Raw genomic sequence first — 19,961 nt, forward strand, 5'->3', positions numbered from 1 at the left:
TGTGTGTGTGTGTGTGTGTGTGTGTGGCGGGGGGCACATCCACCTGGGGTATGTGATTCCTGTCCCTCCTAGAGTGTGTGTGAAATAGAAGAGAAGCCTTCAGTCTCAGTGGAACCAGTGTGGCGGTTTCTTTTGCTTCTGGTAGTTTGTTTCTGTCTGTCCAGGCGCCTTTGCAGCTTAGCTGTTGATATTCAAGGAGTTCGCACCCACGGTAAGGAGGAAGGGAAAGGAAGGAGAGAGCCCAGCACCTCAGCAGGCAGGCAGGCAGGCAGGCAGGTTGTGCCGTGCACTCCGGCAGGTTGGAGATCCGCATCCACTGTGGCTTTACTTGGCTACGTTCATAAAGTAGTAAGCAAGGTTTGGGGTTTGAAAGGGCAGGAGCCTGAAGGCTTGTCACCATGAACTCTCAACTGAACTGGCCCTAAGTGTATCTTACTCAACTATCAGAACCGAGATGGTCAGTGCAAACGGGACTTTTTTTCTCCCCTTCCAGAATGGGATGGGAAGCCGAGGACCTTTAGGAAGAGGCTGGTAGTTTGAGAGCACAGCACATGTAGTGTCTTCCTCCCTGGGGTTAACTCCTTCAAGGCCTTCCGGTTACAACTAAAATGTCTGATAATTGTTTTATGCTCGTCCACACAGACCAAATGTTCTAATCAAGCCCATTTAAAAATGCAAATCACCTCATTTCCATAGATTCCAACATTCTGAAAGTGACACATTTGGGGGAAAATAAGGCTGATAACAGGAAATGTGAATCATACTATCAGTGACTAATCTGCCTAAGGAAAAAAAAAGCTTACATGTGTTTTATCATTAGGAAGTTAGGGTAAAAAGACGATTTCATTTTTTTCCAGTTAAAGGTGCAAGTGGCTTCTTTAGTTCCGAGGTGGTCCTTTTTGCTTTGTTTGTTTGTTTGTTTGTTTGTTTGTTTGTGAGATTTCCATGAGGATATATATGTGCAGTTTAAGGAGGTGTATGCGGTAAAGTGTTTTAAAGTCGCCTGTTAGTGTTGGAGTCGTCAGTCACAATCAGCTTGAGATTCCACATCAGGGTTTGATGTTGTGCTGTTGCTGTTGCTGCTTATGAGAATAGCAGTATATCTTGGATATTTCGGATTCATCACTCAGGAAAGCAAATTGAGATGAGCAATTTTTGCAGACAATTTTGGGGGAGGGGGAGGAGGAAAGCCTCTATATTTTATGTGGTTCTTTGTAGCTGCCTGACACATTTAAGTGAAAAGTGTGTAAAAATGAAACCGAAATACAGACTGCCTGCCCAGACACTAGCTGCCAGTGTCACTGGGATGTGATAGAACTCTGTAGGCTGACACTTGATAATCAAAGTTGATTTATTGTTCATTAGTACTGCATTAGCCCTTTCAGGCAAGACAGTTATTTGTGTAGTAGCCGTCAAGAGTAAAACTGCAAGCACCTGTCATTTTGAAGGCATGACATAAGCAACCAAACATCAAAACGATGCAAATTAAAATTGCATTTGACTATGTTAAACACCACTCAGCCGCCCCCCCCCACCCCCTCCCCAACCCCGATAAGGTAAATTAGCACAGGCCAATTCTAGTGTAGAAGAAATCAAAATGTATCAAAGACACTTGTTTTCCAACCCTAGGGACTCCTTACAGAATACTAGGAGAGGACTTTCTGTTTGCCAGTTCGCCTGAAAAAACTACCTTTCCTCCCCAAATCTGCCTTGCAGCTTGTCTAACAGAAAGTTGACCATTTAAAGGAATAGGAAGCAGGGCCTGCCAGTGACTTAATCCAAGTAATGGATAGACGGTAGGCTTTTGTGTTGTGCTTTTTAATAAACACATTTCATCAGATGAAACTTTGGAGTTTGGGGTTGCTTATATGAAAATTGATGACATCATAGCTGAGCTATGATAATGTCGGATAATAATGTCAACGGCATTTTCTGCAGCATGTCTCACTCTCCGGGTTTTTTTTTTTTTCTCCCCCCACTTCCCTCCCTGGAAGGGAGGGATCTTATGGCAAACAATAGAAAACAACCCAAGTGTCAGAAGAAAATAAAATTAGTGAACTTTTCGTCTGCAGCCATAGAAACGTGGATTAACTCATATTTTTTCAGGGATGGAATGGCAGCATGGTACATGAAGCCATATAGAGTATTGTCTTCTCTGAATTTTCATTTGACAGGGATTTTAGAGGCTGTGATCTTAATTAAATCTCCACCAGCTAAAGCAGTGCATCTAAAGGCATGCACTGTTGTGTAACGTTGCTCAGTTGGTAAACTGTAAGTCATCAGAAAGCTTATGATAGGAATACTTGATTTGGAAAAAAAAATTTTTTTTTTGTTTGCAGTTAAATGTACCTTAAAAACAAACCCTCTCCATCAGAGCCTTACATTTGCACATTGTCAGGACCTGTCACTTGAAAGATAAACTCCTTTATGACACTGACCAGTTCTGCAACTTTTCAGCTTAGCCTCCACACAATGGCAAGAGACAGGGAAATTAAAATCTAGATGAATTAAAAGCAATCAGAGTCCAGCTTTGTCGTGGCTAACGTGGCGGGGGTGACGTTTGAATTACTGTGTCTCTGTGACAATCAGGAGGGAATGTGGTGGCCAGATTCTCAGCTCATACTAAAAAAAATTGAGTACAGTTTGTATTGGCAAAAAAAGGAAGCTTAGAGAAACTCATTTTATTATGTGGTTTCGCTGTGGATGAATATCACTAAGGGGAACTTTGAAACGACACTCAGAGTAACCGGGGAAACAGCGATCAGTGAGAAGCCCCTTGGGGTAGTTCCTTGTGATTTACAGTCAAGGAAAAACCGTAGCAACAGTTGACCAGAAAAGGTTAGAGTGACTAAAGGCATACATTGTGCGTCTCTGTGTGTTGCGTGTTGAGCTCTGCACTCAGTAACAAGGAGTTACAATCATCAAATAGCCTTGCTAAACGTCTTGGTCTTTATAATATCCAGTGCTTGTTTACCTTTATAGTCTTTAAAACAGATGTTTTTATCTGCTCGCATCCTTTTGTTTCAGGATGTGCCTTGGTGGAAGCTGCTTACATATAGAAATCATTCTGCATGGGTCCTTGTCCTAAGAGTTCATAGAAGGCTTGCGTTTGTGTTGCCTGGTGAGATGTCCAGCTGTACTCTAGGGTTAGAATCGGGGCAAGAAGTCTATAACTTAATGCTTACCTGCAGCGGTGTATTTGCAGAGTCTTGACCCTGTAAGCTAAAACTGTGGTTTGGTGTGAGTTTTGTTTTCTTTTTGGTGGGGACAGTATGGCGTTCCTTGAAAACTGTCTTTGAGTCATTCCAGAGTGCCTGTCTTCTGCATTCAGTGGCCCCCTGCCCCCAATAGAACACAGAAAACTCAGGTCCTCCATTGGCTGATCATCTATCTGTACAACATGGGGCCTTGGGTTACTGGACAGAGCTAACCTGGGCCTCTCCTTTTAGGTGATAAGAAGGGAGACCCTTTTCTGAGTCCTTCCTCCAACCTGGCAGTTGTTTGGGGAGGAAATTAATTTAGAGTGAAAGAAGGATTCTCAAGCCCCTGCGTCAGGGCCTCGTGCTCACATTGGGTTAAAGCAGCTGCTCAGTGGAAGTGTAGGCTGGCTGCTGGTGAGCTGCTCACAGCTGGTCAGATACCGCGCTATCATGTTTTAATTCTGAAGCTTTATCTTGCCCTCAAATCTGAAACATCATTGTTCAAATAACTGAGAACAAGGTAAATCAACAACATCAAAAAGGTCAGCCTCTGTGATTTCTCAGGGGCTTGTTATTTTGTACTTCCCAATTCTATTTGATGCCTTGACAAAACAAGATGACACAGGGGAGAATACATTAAAATTTGATTTTTTTTTTTCATCTAACCTGTTACAGTTGTGGCAGCTTAATTTCTTTCTTTTACTTTTTTCTTTCTTTTTTCTTTTTTTCTTTCTCGTCCCTGAAGATAGCTTTTTGTTCAGTTCCTAATTGTCACGCCACTTCATGAGGCAGGTCTTCACGGGTCCCCTCATTTGAGCTGATATTACAAGGCCTTTTTTTTTTTTTTTTTAAATTGTATTTTGACCCTTCACATGTAGGAAGCTTCCGGTTGGGTTTTTTGTCTTTATTAGAAATAAATCAATGAAGGGAGAAATTGTCAAAGAAGCAACTGATGTTTTTCCTCATTAGAATCTCATTTGCACCCCTTAGCTTAACTGTGATGTATCAGGTGAAGGTGTTGGTGTTATGCGTGAGAAACTGCATAAGTAATTCTTGAAAAGGTAGAAGGAGAATGGGAGTGCCTTGGTAAATCCGTATTCAACTTTGGAGTAATTAATTTGGGCCTATCTATCTATCTATCTATCTATCTATCTATCTATCTATCTATCTATCTATCTATCTGTACTTAGTCTCTCACATTTTTTTGGGCTAGTATCTTTGAAGTAAGGAGACCAATCCATTTAATTGTTAGTTTTGAAAAAAAATCTTTTCTAGGGGGAAGGTAAACATTTAATTTTTCCCCGTGTAAGAGTAACCCATGATTTAAAACTATCTATAGATTTTCCTTGCTTGCTTTAATGGTACACATTTCTCAACAGGGTGGATGTAGTTGCTCTCTATTTCATTGTTTGTGATAATGTTTCAGTTTAAGAGACCTTAACTTAGCTAAAGTCTCTTCCCTGTCCCTTCAAGAGTTTAAAAGATTTGTGGGCCAAATCTTTTCTAAGGAACTTTCTGGACTAGTCGCCCCCACCTCCCTCCCGTTGTTCTCAGCCCTTAAAAATGATTTTGTTGTTTTGGTTAATATGAAGTGTCAGTGTATTTTACTCACTCACTCTAAATAGTTTCCCAGCCCACTTTGGGGAAAAGAAGATTGAGGAGGGAAAGGGAAAGCATTTTTCTCGATTTAAATAGTAATAATGGTAATAATAATAACAACAACAACAATAAATAAATAAGTAATAGTGGTTTTGAGGTTGAAGAGATTAGTTCTTAGCAAGTGATTATTTTCATGTGCAGCTCTCATTGTCTCCTGTATTTAACAATTGCTAATGGGAGAAGCGATTTAATTTATGTAAACTTTACATTTTTATGCAAATGAAGCTGATATTTATTAGAGCTAAAACAATTAGGCTGGCACTTAGTGGCAAAGCCTTGCTTGCCTGGGAAAGGGTAGAGAAGCACAGTGCAGCTTCCAGCCACTCCCTGCGCTGTAGACAAATAGAAAATTTACCATTTGTCTTTAATGTAAAGACCAAAAGAGCTCAGCTCTGCAAGGCGTAGCTTCTTGGGGTTGCTAACCTGAAGTAACTCCTGACTGGCAGGCGAGTATTAGCCTTAACAATTCTTGCAAAAGGAAGATAGCCTCTCTTTGATAGAATGTAATAAACAAAATGATAAAAAATGAAATGCTAATTGCATTTTAAAGAGGCCTTTTTTTTTTTTTGCTAAAATTTTAATAGGTGGCTGCATTGTTGCTGAGAGAACAGTGAGCTGATGAGCGAGTGCTTAGATGATTTTTACATTAATATAATTACCATTACCTGCCTTAATGCTTTGCACAGTATTATGGTAAAATAGCTAAGTCTAAAAGAGTTACACAAAGAGCAGCATTCCACAATGAAAGAGAATTGTACTTTCCACATGAATACTATGCCTTGTTTCTTTCTTTCTTTCTTTCTTTTTTTCTTTTAAGACAGAAATATTATGTCAGAAATACATTTTCCCCATTTTGTGATACAGACCTTGCACGGTGCTTGATCTGAGTTCAGCTGGTTTTGTTTGCTTGTTTTGTTGTTTTTCAATTTTATTTTATTTTATTTTTTAGTGACATAGAATAGAATTTCCCTGCCCTTTGGTGTCTGCTGATCGATTGTATCTATTAGCTATTAATTCTGAAACCTGGCCTATATTTTCCCAGGTGCTTACTGGTACACATACAAGTTAACTTCCTTATGATCCTAGAAAATTGGGCATAATTCCTTTTTTTTTCTTAAAATAGAGCCTTTTTTTTTCTATTTGTTTGTTTGCTTTTGTTTGGCATTCTAGAGCCTTCTAATTTAATTTGTTTTTCTCTCGTTATGTGGCTGACTGGGTGACATGGCCTAACCACATCGGCTGCCACCCAAGTACTGCTCCAAGTGTGGAAGGCAAGTGAGTTTCTGGGGCCATCCATGTGGCTCATGATTAGAGGTTGGAAAATAGTTCCCAAATAATTCTTTGAAAATAATTTAGTGGAATTACTGTGGTAGACAGTACATGAAAACAGTGTTTCCTTTTGACCAGCCCTGTTATCTGATTTGTACACACAATAATTAGGAGAGGATGTGAGTGGACAAAGTCTATGTGTGTTTATGCTGGCCAGTGTTTACTTGCAGTTAACTTCGGTGTAAAGGAAAGGGAGAGAAAGAAATGATAGCATGTTATTGTCAGTATTTATATTGTGTCATCTTGCCTCCCACCCAATTCCTTCAATTGTCTCCTAGATTAGAACCAAGTATTGTTTCTAGGAGGGTGGGTTTTTTTTTCTTAATTGTTTGTTTGTTTGCTTTTGAAATCTTAACACCCCTCCTCACCATTCCCCATCCCCCACCCACCCCCCACCCCCAAGTAAGAGAAAACAGAAAGCAGAGTGCATTGTTTAATAGTCTGCAAACATTCCAGCGGTAGAGAGGAGGGGAAGACCAATGCCAGCTTTGCTTGAGCCGTTACCAGCAGTCACTAGTGCTCAAGATGCTTCTCTAGTTGCTGGTATTAAGCGGCAGCAGGCCCGTACTAGCCACGCTCAGATGGCCAAGCACAGCTGTATTTCTGCCATTCAGGCGGGTTTGCGTGCACCTGGGATGGGCCACACCCCACTGCTATCAGTCAGCATTAGATCCTGCACTGGTTTTACTTTCTTTCTTTTTTTTTCTTTCTTTCTTTCTTTCTTTTTTTTTTTTTAAATTCACACTGTCCCCTGGAAGCTCAAATAAAGAGTGTTAACTGTGGGTGTGCATGTGTCTTTAAGTCGAGTTTTCCAATGCTTTAAATGTCTGCCAGAAGTTTTATTCGAATTTCTGATCCCTGAAGGCAGCTAGACAGAATCATGCTAGGTCTTCATAAACTGCCTCCTGTGATTCATTGTGAGTTCATACAGCTCCACACAGCTATAATACAGGGATAATTTTTTTTCTTTGCCTTATATTTAAATTATCTTCTGAGGAAAAAAAAATCAAGAAATTAGCTTCAATTCCCGGATATGGCCCAAGCCCTTGTTAGCTACATGAGGCATCAGAAATGACTTTTAACTCCAGGAGGGTAAGGTGGGTTGTCAGGGAGTTGGGGGTTGTGTGTGGGGGGGCGAAGTTTAGTTTTTGTGGAACACTTCCAATGAGGGCCCTATAAATATTAGACAGCTGTAGTTTAAAAACTCACATGACTGTTTTAAATACTATTGATTTAAACCACTGGCTAGATTTTATGAATCAAAGTGTAATTCCTAAGCTTTGGCCATATTTCTCAATGCTAAACCACTCTCTCTCGTGCGCCTTTAGCTGCTCTCCAGACATTCAACACGGGATTAAATGATAGCAGTTACAGTGATCAATAGGTGAGGGCTGCGACAATCACTCTTGCTGTTAATGACCTCAGTAGTAATGGGTAATAAAGTGTGGGCTGTAATAGCCCCTCGCTGGTCCTGCATGCCCTCTGATTTCTAGTATGAGTAGGCACTGGGTACATGAGAAAGCTGGACACTGGGAATTAGGGAGTGTATATATAGGCCATAATTCTCGAGTAGTTACAACCTTAAACTGTGCTCCCCCCCCCCTTGTTTCTGTTCCATTCGGATACTTTTCTGAAACCTTGCTATATAGCCTCTTGTCCTAATAATATGTTGGAGCAGAAGCTTGAAGGGGGTGGAGGGGCAGCTAAAATTTGTTCTACTGCATTTGTAAATGAAGCTCCCTTGCCCACTTTGGTGGCTGGGAGCTAACTGGTGTGAGACCGTGGTTTCAGATGGTAAAAGCCAAGTTCAAGCTATCAGGATATAATGGCCCACTTCTGATTACTCAGAAACCGCTTCACTCCGAGGAAGGGTTACTCAGGCTTCTTGTGCCTGTCCCTGGCTGGGCTGCGCCTGCTGCTTGAAGCGTTTTATTACTCATCAGACCCTCCATCAAAGTGTCCAAAGGGAACAAGCAGGGGAGAGTCAAGTTCATTCTACTGTTCTGCAGCTCGACTGCCAACAATGAAGAAGTAACTGTGGGAAAAGGAGCTGGAAACCATTGGCTCTCTGCGAGGATTTAAAAATTACCCGCACCTGTCAGTCTTCCCCTGGTCACCCTTTTTTTTTTTTTTTTTTGACAGTCAAGGGGCCGTGGTGTTTCTCGTTTAAAAAAAAAATACTATTTTTTTTACCATGCCTAAAAATAAAAGGCTTTAAAATTTTTGATTAAAAAAGTACCCAGTAAAATGAACACATTACCTACAGTTGTTTAAATCACCTTTATTTAGGGGTAATGTATACACTGTAGGACACACTCTTTATCCGTTGAAAGGGATGCAGTATTCATACATCTATGTAGCCCCTATAGTGTGTCCATCAACCCTTCCCCCCAACCTACCTGTGCCACTTTCTAGCACAGGGGTTTGGGATCTCTTTTAAAAACGATGACGAGGTGGTTGTTTCTGTACTGTTTCCCTGCCATGGTTCTCTTAGGCTTGTGATCAGCACCAGTTCAGATTTTACACCACCCTGTTCCTGTCTGTTTTCCTGTCCATTGCCATTAGACGTTTGGCTCACGAGTATTTGTGTTGTACGTCATCCAAGAAATGCAGAGAGAGAACGAAATCCCAAACATGGCTCCTTTGTTTGCTTCAGCGAGCCTCCTGTATGGCTCTGAGACTCTCAAGGAAGAGTAAACTTCTATTGTGAGATGTGGGCTTCAGGGGCTCCGAAGATAGCAGTTGGCACCCGGCGCACGTTTAAAAATTCAGAAAGTTTCTCCTGGATGAAGACAAAGTCGACTAATTGGAATTAATGCGTAGATGGTTAGATGTTTTCCTAATGTCTTCTTGGCGTTTGCCCTAGACTGTACGCAAGTTCAGTGTTCCAATCATTGGTGGTATTTCATGCTGCGAATTATCTTTTTAAAAGGATAATTTATCCATTCATATACATCTGTCCCTTTTTGCATATAAAAATATTCAGACTTGCCCATCTGTTTTAAATTACAGTGTAACTACATCTACACTTAAAAGACCACTGCAATAGGAAGAATTCATGGATGACCTCCCTGGGTTGGGTTAATGACATTTTCGGAGTGTTCTAGCTTGTGTTTTCTAAACATGTGAAACTTGCACACGAACTGCCCCAGATGCCCTGCAACACACAACACACCACCACAACAGGGGGAGAAGGCTCACTGTATGTGAGTCTGACCTTCAGGAACCATTTTTAGTTCATCAAAATTAGTGATGCTGAGAAATCGGGACATCAGTGCATAATGAGTGTGAAATTAGGAATGAGAGCTCGCTATGCAAATGACAGGGCAAGTCATGTGAAAAAGTCAAGATAAACTGCATATTAAGACATTATGTTACATAAAATTAACACTCCGTTTCTCTCTTTTGCTTACTGTTCCCCCAAAAGATTTTTTTTTTAATCTTTTATCTTCGATCAGCTATTGTCTGCAGGATTTTTTTTTTTAAGTGGTGCACAGGCAAAGTGCAAAACATGTTATTACCTTTTATTGTAATACACGAGATGACAGCAGAGCCTTTCTAACAATATATATCCCTTACAGCTTCTAGCTTCTTGCTGGTATATTTGCTTAAAAACCGAAGAAAAGTAAGATGCTTAAATATTACTCTTAGGAGACATTTGGCTCTTGTCTTTCTTTTATTGCATGTATGTGATTTTCCTTTCTTTTTATTTTCTTATCTTTTTATGGGGTGGGGCGTGATTTTTTTTTTTTTTCTGAAGTATCTTTTGGAGTACAGGGACTGACAAAATGGTTCTCATGTAGCCTGAAAATTAAACACAAGCGCGGTGATTATTTTGAATAGCTAAATTACATTCTAGAAAGCTCGCAGAATCCGTAGCGTTGTCATTAGGTATCCGCTTGAATACAATTTGTGTAACCTTGGCCAAGACAGCCTGTCATTTTAATGTCAGTGTTTTATCTGAACAAGACATCATCCTTTCAGATACAGTGTGCAGGTTCCTTGCAGAGATGCCCGTGCAGAAGCGTGTTAACAGTTGCAAATACGAAATGCTATCAAGTTCATCACTGTAGCTGTTTGTCACTGAAATGTCATGGAAAGCGGCTTTTACCGGTATCACACGTAATAGGAAAGAATTGAGACATCTGTATGCTGGGGGAATAAGGCAGGGTAAAAGGCATCCCGGGAAGGGTCTGTGGTTTCAGTTCAGAAGGTGTGTCCAAGGTTCTGCCACCAGCAGGGCTAAGCATCCTTGATCCTGAAAATCACTGTCCACAAGTGAAGTGGACCATGCCCGCCGTGACTACAAAGCTGCTGGTTCTCCTTAACATCCTCCCTAAAACAAAAAATAAAGTGTGGGTTAACTTCCTGACAGCTCATTTTGACTAGAGATCTGACGTTAAAGAGAACAAGGATGGATCTGTCCCTAATCCTGCTAACGTTTGTTAAGGTGTGCTCTCTACTCTGCTTGTAAGGTTGGCCAGAACCCATCCTGGCTGCAAGGTTTTCTTTCACATTTCTTGACTCACCCAGCATCTGTGATGCCCTGAGTTCGATACCCAGCGACAATATCAGAATACAATTGATAATCTTAATTGCACAAGGGTTTGCATAGGATCTGAGCTTGTTGTATCTCTTTGCCATACGTACATGGGGAATTATGTTCAAGTCAGTTCTTGAAGAAGACTGAACCTGTGGGGCTGTGGGTATGTGGCTTCCTCACTTCCTATTGACACTTCATTAATGTTCTAGGTTCCCGTGTCAGTGGCTATGATGACACCTCAGGTTATCACTCCTCAACAAATGCAGCAGATCCTCCAGCAGCAAGTGCTGAGCCCACAGCAGCTCCAGGTTCTCCTCCAGCAACAGCAGGCCCTCATGCTTCAACAGGTAATTGTCTTCCTCCTGCCCGCCCTGCAGAACCCAGACCCCCACAACGCAGATCCAGTTCCCCTCCACCCATCCAGTTGCTTTCTCTGTTGAAGAATGAATATGGCAGGCCAACTGGGACAGAATCCCCACCCAGCCCCCTATTCCTGGGTGATAAGTGTAGCGTCTGTGCCCCTGAAGGACTGGAATGATGTCACATGTTCAGGACTCCAGTCTGGAGACTGCCCCATGGACCGAGATGAGGGCTGTAATAGGACTTAGTAGAAAAAGATCTTGCAGGCTTAGAGGGCTTTTCAGTCTTTTATTTGGTAAGCCAAGAGGCTTCCAGATGGCATGAACCAAAGCAGCGTGAGGTACATACACATTGGAGGCAAGTTTATACAGCCAGCTCTCCAAGTCCCTGTTTCAACCCCAAAGCTTACCTTTAAAGATGTGCTCCCCCCCCCCGCCCCCTTACACGGGGAAGGGAGCATCTCTGAGTTCATTAATTTCAGGGCAGAGTTTACTTTTTCACTCATGCTGATGCTCGGATAAACTTGTGGCTGTCCTTGTTTGTCAGGGACATAAGACTCAGACTCAAGAAGCGACCTAAACCCGACAGACAGACGCTACAGGGATAGACATTACTACCATATAACAATGAGGATAGGACTTGGAAGGATGTCCCCAACACTGTTGAATCATCCAAGTGTGGGGCCCTTCTCGCCACACTTCCCATAGTTTAGGAAACCTGAGCCAGAGACTGACCAGACCCTACAAGGCCATCTCAGCTTTGTGGTGCAATCAAAGGTCATCCCTGGCTTTATTTTAATTAATTTGTGTAGAAAATGGTATGTTTTTCTTCATCAGTTCATTTTTGAGATTACTTCTCAGACCTTAATGCCAAGAATAGTCAGCGTGCGTTCAATTTATTGTCGGGTTTCAAAGTAAAAGGTCAGGCCATTCCAGATAAAAGGATGCTATTTTTCATATCACAGTTTGTGCGTGGCATGGAAGGGAACGGTGGGTCGAGGTCTTCCGTTACTTACCGTCCCCTCCTCTCTCTCTTGTAGCAGCAGCTTCAAGAATTTTACAAGAAACAACAGGAACAGTTGCAGCTTCAACTCCTCCAACAGCAACATGCTGGAAAACAGCCGAAAGAGGTATGGATGATGCCTATTTTACTTTCAGACCACAGATCTCCGGGGACTATCTAGTGGCTATTAAACTGTCATTCATCTTTTAAATAATTGCCCGACTCAGCTGACTCGATTGGTTCTCGGCTTTCAGACGGAGAGTTATTGTCCTGTTTGTGCTAAGATCTCCGGATTCCTTACTTTACATTAGCCACTGCAGTGTCCCTCTGTGTGGGGACAGCACCCTGAGCAGTGTTCTGGGCTCCATTTGACCCAGCTGAGGGCCAGCATACAGCTGGGGTGGGGAGGGACAGCATTGAAAGAGGATGCACACGTACTGCTTCTCACCATTTGATTGTCCGTCGGTTTGTTTGCTTGCGTTACCAACTCAAGCGTTTGGGCAGGTGGCGATGGCCCTCTGCCTCGGCCAGCTACCTTCTTGTGAGGTTAGACGGGCAATGGAGGCATTTAGAACACGATTAAACACCGCTATCTTGATTTCACCTCACGCATGTTGAGCGTGTCCTAGTCGCCTGATGTGTGTACACGAGTTAAGTTAGGGGACTCATCTGCACTTAGCCGAGCAAAACAAAACAGCAGCAAAACCCCCCCCCCCCCCCCCAACCCCCCCAACCCCCCCCCCCGACACCGTGTTTACCTCTGTGTACCGGTTCCCCGTAGTGTTTATAATGTATTGCATTTGGCTGCTCTGCCCATGCACCCATGCACCATGGGATGTCCCCAGGGGTTCCCACCTCGCCTTCTGCATGTCACCATGAGTCTGAGGGTGCTGTCACTTCTGAGAGCCCTTTGAGTGCCACTGTGCCTAGGTAGGAGGCTATCCTCCCAGCCCTCCACATTTTCACAGTGGCCCAGAGCTTTGGCTTAAGAATCTCTCCCTTGTAACCACCAAATACGTAGTTCCAGGATAGCATCCTGCCCTCTTTCCTTGGCTTCTCTGGCAGCCCTGCACAGCCACTTTTGCTCTGTGGAGGGAGTCTTGCCAGGTGACTGCCTCCACATCCCTGTCCCTCACAGGAGGACGGATGCTGGTTTTACACATGGGAGTCACCCAGGTTTCTCTCCCTATGCCGGCTCCTCCCTTCACACAAATTGGGTATGCTTTCTATGCTCTGCCAAGTCTCCCCACCCGGGAGTCCTGTTTAGCAGGCTGCTTGTAAACCCCCTGCGGAGCAGGGGCAGTTTTGGGGTAAAGGGGAGGAGGCATATTAATGAAAATGCTGACACAACCTTAAGGACCTTGGCTCGCTACCGGGCGCTACTCTAATAAAAAAGGGAGCAGATTAAAAAGTGTCTAAAATGTAAATCTAAAGGACTAACAGTAATTAAAATGGAAATGGCACGGGGAGGGAAGGCATGTAATTGTGAGATATCACCCTGCAGAAGGCTCTCAGCTTTGTTTTCTTGGCTGTTTTTCTAATTCAGCCGGGCTTACTCATCAGTGGCAGTTCAATGTGCCTTAATGACTCTGGGATTGCAGGCATCACTCCGGACAAAGAAATGATTATTGTGCGGTCAAAAGAAGTTCAAAGACAAGGAGGGAATTTCAGTTTTTCCCCTTAGAGATCCACATTCAAGAGCATATAAATTAAGCCAAATGTTAAAAACCACAGTCTGAAAGCTGACTTCAAAGTCACAACTCTCTAATTAATGAACTGCGAGCTTCAGTTTGGACAAGTTGGGGTTTGATGCGCCCATAAATCAACATGACAGGCCTGTTTCACAGTCTCAGACAGTGCTTGTCACTGAGTCACATCAGATGTAAACACAGCAGAGAAAAGAAGGGCTATGAAGGAGGTGCAATTGATCAACAGAATTGGTAAAAACCCACTTTTGAAGCACATTATGCATGATCACAGGAAATGGTTACAGCCTCAAGAGGTTTCCCCGTCTGCTGTTGCTTTTTTGAATCAGATTTCTCACAGCCTTCAAAAGGGAGAAGAAGAATTATGGAGTTTCTCCCCCGTGGCTTGCAGGCAATAACCCCCTGTTGTTATTTTGTGCTTCTTTCTTTTCAAAGGCGTCAAAATTTAGTTTTTTAAAGATCTTTAACTCTCCATTTGAAGACACACTAAAAAGGGGCCGCCTCGGCCACTCTTATCAGTTACCAGGGGCTGCGTTCTTCCTTCCCATCGCCACTGATGATTAACCTCTTATTTGGTCTTGTAGACAGAGTTTGGAAAGCACATCCGCGTGCTGGGAAGACAGGAAAGTTCAGAGGCGCTCTGAGGGCTCCAGAAAGACATGGAGCGGGGGAAGTTCGCCAGCAGAAGAGTTCCCCAAGTGCTGTTGTCAGGAAGGGGAAACAAACATAATATACCGGCATCTGAGTTTGAGCAGAGAATGATGGCGAACTGAGCATGTTGTGTCCGTGGGCAAAGAAAGGAGCATCGTAGTGGGTTTTTGTTGTTGTTGTTGTTGTTGTTGTTTTGTTTTGTTTTGTTTTGTTTTGTTTTTGCTTTTTGTTTTTTTTTTTTATCCCATCTTGAGGACACTGGGCCTGCTGTGGTCCATGGTTCAGTGACCCAGGAGATATGTGACCTTAACCTTCCTAGAGGAAGGCAGACAAGTGGAGTCAGAATAGTGCCCTTGGATTTCACTGTGTGTTCACAGTGCCCTGGACTGTTACACTAGTAGGTGGGAGATCCTGCTTCTCTGAGATGTCAAGGGCTCCTGTCCCCAAATCATCATGCAGCTGATGGTCCTTCTGTGCTGTACTGAAAGAGTCAAGTTGGTGGCAGCTGTGTGGTATGGCCTGGTGGTGATAATTTTGACAAGGTTTGAACATAGACATCTGCAGATGGAGCAAGCGTCTTACTCTTTTGCCGAATGAGCTGTGATTAGGGACTCATTGTTTTCTGTAGTCAGGTACCTCCTCTCCTGTCTTCCCCCATGTTTTGGTTATGTCTGGCCCCATCGCCAGGGCACAGTGCATTTGTGATTTTTTTTTTTCCTTAAAGTTGTATACACTTCCTCCCTGGGAAGTTCAACATCACACTGAACCAGACCCAAGATGCTCCTTTGGAGTTAGGGTTTTGCTGATGGTGTCAGAGGTGTACCCAGGTACACTATGGAAGGGACAGCTCCTGGATCCTGGACTGGGGCAGTTGGAGAAGTAGATGGCAGAATTCATTTTAAAATGAAGCAGGGCGTGTGTGTGTGTGTGTGTGGGGGGGGGTGCCATCCTGTGTGATGAGGTGGCAGAGTTGATTGTTTTAAAAGGGCCGTTTGTCCTGGGCAGTTATGACAGTTTATGTTAGGCAGTAGGGAGTAGCCAAAGAAAGGAAAACAGACCTTTGACTGCAGCTCTAGGGAGGGGACCCGAAACGAAAGGTTTATCAGAGCATTTGAGCATTTTAACACTGACTGCTGACCTGTCGGGGACTGTGTGGAGACCTTTTTTGTATGCATTCAACTGTGAGAGGTAAACAAACGGACTCGTATCCTGTGTTTGGTAACTGGGTGGGGAGCACAGTTTGGCAACCAGTGTTGCTTTTAAATTCTTCTTTGGACAATGGGCCTTGTATACTTTTATATCCTGGCTTTTCAAATGCGGACAGCTTTCATGGGCACTTTCCTAGGGATGGCCACAGACAACAGCAAACGGTATCAGTCATTTTATATAAATACACAGTTTTTAAACATTCACTTACAGTGAGGCAGGAAGCACCCTCCCTGGCCTCCATCCCCCCTTTATATTTGACCTCAACAGTGGCTGATTCCCCAGACCTTGACTGTGTCAGTGTCCCCCTTCTTTAATGTCATGAGTTAATATCTGTTGAAGAAGTGAAAAAAATCCTTTTGACACAAATATAACTATCACTGGGTTTCACATTAATGTGGTAACTTGGGAAGGGGTGAGAACAATTGGATCATTTTCTGCATGCTGTTCTTAAAATGAAAGTACTGGCTTTTGATTTAAATTTATTTAAATTTTTGTTGTCAGTGGTATAGAATTTGTTTTTTGTTTTTTTTTTTGGAGTGAAACTCAATTAACTTTCTCAGTGGCGTGGCGGTAAGTCTGAAATTGGTTACTAATATGAGGATGATGGCTTTTTTTCCCCCCTTTTTTTTTTTCCTGTAAAATAAACTGCACAGAGGCCAAAAGGAAACCACCATTTTTCTCTTCCTTTGAACTTTCCATCAGAAGGTCTTGGTGCACGCACCATTTCATGGCCATATCAGATCAAGGTCATGTGTTAGGTTAAGTGAATGTGGTTGTTTGTAAAGTATTGTTATTAAGCAGAGCAGGCAGGCTCTCCCAACACTGGGCGATCGCCTCATGGCCAAGACATCACTGACCTTTGGAATAATATTCAGAATTAAGAGCTCCTGTGTGTTCCTTAAAGATTTTTTTTTTTTTTTTTGGTGGGGGCGGGAGGCAGAGGAATTCAGTTTGGAAAGGGTTAATTTTTTCTTTTTAATTGTTAGCCATAATGTAGCCAAGACCTCCACCTCGATATGATTCCTAGCAGATTAAGGATATTAGATAATTTCCTTCTATTTATTGTATTCCTGCACCGTATTATCTTTCTATCACTCAGATAATTACTGAGGAAATCTACATTAATTTTTTTTGGCTGGGGCAAAGCCTGCCAAACACAGGAATGATGTATTGATGTTTTACACAACAAAAGTTTTCCTCCTGTCATTGTGCAGTCAACAGAGATATTTATCATATCATAAAGCCCCTCCTTTCTAAGAACAAAGCGGGCGGGGGACTCGGGACAACCTGAGGTTGAAACTCAAGCCAACTTAAGGATCTAAAGCTTGGAGCGCCTGCTCATATTAAACACCCGTGGTGGAGTATGATGTTGTTTGCTAAATTATGAATGTGCGTAATTAAAATCTAGTGGCTGTTTCTATGAAAGATTTACAATGTTATTTCATCGTTTGTCATGGCTAATTAACGATATTAGATGAAGTTTTTCTTCTTCAAAGGTCTGATTTTTTCTCATTTATTTATGTCAGAAGTAGTAAGCAGTAGTTAAAGACCCTTGCTAGTGCAGGCAGGGAGAGGGGCTCCTGATTCTTTTTACACCTCAAGGGTTCAGGGTTCAAATCCCTCCAGACCAGAAGGATGCCGTCTCCTTTCTAGTGTGAATAATTGCAGATTTCAAAGTCTCAAAAGTTCATGTCTCGACTACAGAACTCATGCTTTCCCTGTGGTCAGGAAAGCAGGCTCGTCAAAGGAATCCTTTTGCTGAGGTGGGCAGCAAAAAAGTTAACACAGACCCACACATACCCTTGCTTTCATGGTATTGTGTCCCTTTCAAACCCTGACACTGAGCCCTCCACCAAGCTGAGGTGGCAGCCCTCAGCTTTCTGAAGATGGCGGTGAGTTTTAAAACGCGCCCACTCTGAACCTTCACCAGGAATTGTCCGCTGTCTTGTCTCATTTCTGCTCCTCACTCTTTCTCGCAGCAGCAGCAGCAGGTGGCTACCCAGCAGTTGGCTTTCCAGCAGCAGCTTCTTCAGATGCAGCAGCTGCAGCAGCAGCACCTCTTGTCTCTCCAGCGGCAAGGCCTTCTAACAATTCAGCCCGGGCAGCCTGCCCTTCCCCTCCAACCTCTTGCTCAAGGTAAGCGTCCATTGCAGGGGATTACATGGGAGGCAGCTCTGTGGACAGGGCTGGCAGAGGGGATGGGGTGTCTCTTGATCTCTACCTGCTTGGGAGGCAGGGATCTACTGACCTGAAATATGCACAGAGAGATATTAGCCAGCGAACAGCAGAGCAGATGGGCCCTTGCGGAGCCTGTTGGTGTCCAGAGGAAGAGTCAGGGGTCTGAATGATCACAGGGGCCCTGCTGCAGTGTAGGGAGAAGGAAATCAGATGCTCCATGTACTCACTGAGCATTTCAATGCAGTCCGTCTGCATTTCAGTTCCGCGTGTTCTCGAAACACACTCCGTAGCCATATTAAGACATGTTTTATAACATGAGAAGTTCTTTTCTTCTTTCCTTCTTCCTCTCTGCCTCTGCAACATGGCCCTTCTCTTTCTTCCTCCTCTCCCTTTCTGATAGGGTCTCTGACATAGCTTAGGCTAACCTGGGGCTTAAAATCCTCCTGCCTCCACGGCTGTATGCCATGATGATTGGCTCCTCGTTTAAATATTGTAATATTTTATATAAATACCACTTAAAAAGTTTATTATTGTGTTTTAGTTTGTACAGGTATTTTACCTATATGTGTGTGCCCGATGCGTGTAGAGGCCAGGAGAAGGTGTCAGATCCCCTGGGTCCGGAGTCACAGATAGTTGTAATCTGCCACGTGGGTGCTAGGAATCCATGCCAGGTCCTAGGGAACAGCAGCCGGTGCTCTTAATCGCTGAGCCATCTCTTCGGCCCTCTAAGTACCATTTTTCCTAGTATTCAAGCACATTCAATTTCATTTCCATCATAGATGTTAAAAAATCAATCTGAATTCTAAAAATCAGTGGGTTATCTTTTGTTTCTGCTTATTTTTACCTTTTGTTTGGCTGATTTTGAGCTCATTTCCAGTTGTTTTTTCTTTTTTTTTTAACTTTGATTCCTTGAAAAGTTTCAAGGAGTTTTGGTGTGGGTTTTTGTGGTTGTTATTTGTTAGTTAGTTAGTTAGTTAGTTAGTTTGTTTGTTTTACACGCATATATGTCTGTGCACCATGTACGTGCAGTACCCATGGAGGCCAGAAGAGGGCATCAGGTTCTCTCGAACTGGAGTTAAAGATGGTTGTGAGCTGCCTTATGGGTGCTGGGAATCCAACCTGAGCTCTCCTGGGGAGCAGTCAGTGCATTTAACCAGCCCTTAGATATCTTGAAAAGCTGCTGCCATCCGAGGCAAAGGGAATCCATAGGTGTTCTTAGGAGACCTTGTGTGTATAATCAGCTCTGATTTACTCAAGACCGAGAAAGGAAGCAGGAAGGAGGAGGATGTGGCCGGGGGAGGATGAAGGGGAGCATGTAGGTGTACCATGACTCTGTTTAAAGGCCTTGTCCCTGTCCGTGCCTGCACAGTGCACACTCTCAGCCTACCAAGTACACATTGAATGACAGAAACGGACGCACAGGTGATTTTTTTTTTGTTCTTCCAGCCAACAGTACTACATACCAATGGTTTAAGTATTCACATGACATTAAGTGCCATGGGTAACGAAGGGCTTCTTTAAATTTAAACGTATGCATTCTTTCAAATGCCATACCATCCTGTCTTTTCCTTTCATTTCTTTCTCCCTTCCTCTTTTCCTTTCATTTCTTTCTCCCTTTCTTCCTCTTTGCCTTTTTTTTTTTCTTTCTTTCCAGCCAGACTCTCTCACTTTGTAATCCAAGGCTGGCCTTGGATAGGATCCCACGCCCCTGAACAACGGCTGAGATGTTAGCTGTGTCCCACACCATCCTGTTCATGCCGTACCTTGTTACATGGGGGATTGGAGCCTCTGTGTACCTTGGTGTCTACAGGGGGATCCTTCAGATACCCAAGAATGACTGCGTGCAGTGCTGCAGAGTCCACGTCCTTAGGCCTGCAGTGCTTTCTGTGTGGTTGCCCCTGGGCGGATGGTAGCCACAGCTTCCTAAGTTTGGGGTTCAACTGCCCTTTATTGTGAGAATAATGGGTCTCTTTTGTGCTGCCGAAGAGGTAGTCATTCGTCTTGAAATTTTTGGTGTTCAGTGGGGCGTGTCTGTTTAGGTTTTGTCTCCTGAGTCAGCCACACCCAACATCTGTCCCTTACGGGTTTTGTTGTTGTTTTCTTTGCCTTTAATGCTCAGCCTGT

At 43.3% G+C, this 19,961-nt stretch overlaps 1 protein-coding gene across 10 annotated transcripts in view; it reads left to right on the top strand.

The window, feature by feature from the left end:
- Nucleotides 1-19,961, top strand: part of Foxp1 (forkhead box P1) — a 388,377-nt gene that overhangs the window by 286,585 nt on the left and 81,831 nt on the right. For 6 of the 10 annotated variants that reach the window (XM_032906025.1, XM_032906021.1, XM_032906022.1 and 3 more), the window contains 3 exons: nucleotides 10,941-11,078; nucleotides 12,131-12,219; nucleotides 17,635-17,795. In XM_032906025.1, coding sequence (XP_032761916.1) covers nucleotides 10,941-11,078; nucleotides 12,131-12,219; nucleotides 17,635-17,795 — 388 coding nt within the window. Of the gene's footprint in view, nucleotides 1-10,940; nucleotides 11,079-12,130; nucleotides 12,221-17,634; nucleotides 17,796-19,961 lie in introns of all 10 variants that reach the window. The other 4 variants (XM_032906024.1, XM_032906031.1, XM_032906023.1 and 1 more) reach the window with 3 other exon arrangements.

Source organism: Rattus rattus, chromosome 6 (assembly GCF_011064425.1).
Source record: "Rattus rattus isolate New Zealand chromosome 6, Rrattus_CSIRO_v1, whole genome shotgun sequence".
Taxonomy (NCBI): Eukaryota; Metazoa; Chordata; class Mammalia; order Rodentia; family Muridae; genus Rattus; species Rattus rattus.